The 513-nt window shown below is 59.3% G+C and overlaps 1 protein-coding gene across 1 annotated transcript in view; it reads right to left on the reverse strand.

Moving 5' to 3' along the window:
* Positions 1-513, reverse strand: part of EMH_0048630 (uncharacterized protein) — a gene marked incomplete at both ends in the record, with an annotated part of 6,000 nt that overhangs the window by 4,577 nt on the left and 910 nt on the right. Inside the window, 2 exons of the mRNA XM_013496422.1 lie at positions 1-429; positions 485-511. Of these exons, the coding sequence (XP_013351876.1) occupies positions 1-429; positions 485-511 (456 nt within the window). The remainder of the gene's footprint in view (positions 430-484; positions 512-513) is intronic.

The raw sequence follows: 513 nt of genomic DNA on the forward strand, positions 1-513 counted from the left end.
TGGTTGCTGCTGCTGCAAGTGTTGCTGCAGCTGCTGCTGCTGCGGTTGTTGCTGCTGCAGCGGGTGCTGCAGCTGTTGCTGCTGCGGTTGCTGCTGCTGCAATGGATGATGCAGCTGTTGCTGCAGCTGCTGCACTGAATGGTGCAGCTGTTGCTGCTGCTGCAAGTGTTGCTGCAGTTGGTGCTGTTGCAGGTGCTGCTGCAGCTGCTGTTGCTGGTGCAGTTGCTGATGCAGTTGTTGGTGCTGCTGGAATGGCTGCTGCAGTTGTTGCTGCTGCTGCTGCTGGTGGTGCTGCTGCTGCAGTTGCTGCTGGTGATGCAGGTGCTGCTGCTGCTGCAGTTGTTGGTGCTGCAGCTGCTGTTGCTGCTGCAGTTGCTGCTGCTGCTGCAGCTGGTAGGGCTGCTGGAGTTGGTGGTGCTGCTGCAGTGCCTGCGGCTGCTGCACTGGCTGTTGTTGCTGCAGCTGTTGTAGTTGCTGTTGCAACTGCTGCTGCTGCTGTCGCAGTTGTTGCTG

Source organism: Eimeria mitis, genomic scaffold (genome assembly GCF_000499745.2).
Source record: "Eimeria mitis Houghton genomic scaffold, Emh_scaff2099, whole genome shotgun sequence".
NCBI lineage: Eukaryota > Apicomplexa > Conoidasida > Eucoccidiorida > Eimeriidae > Eimeria > Eimeria mitis.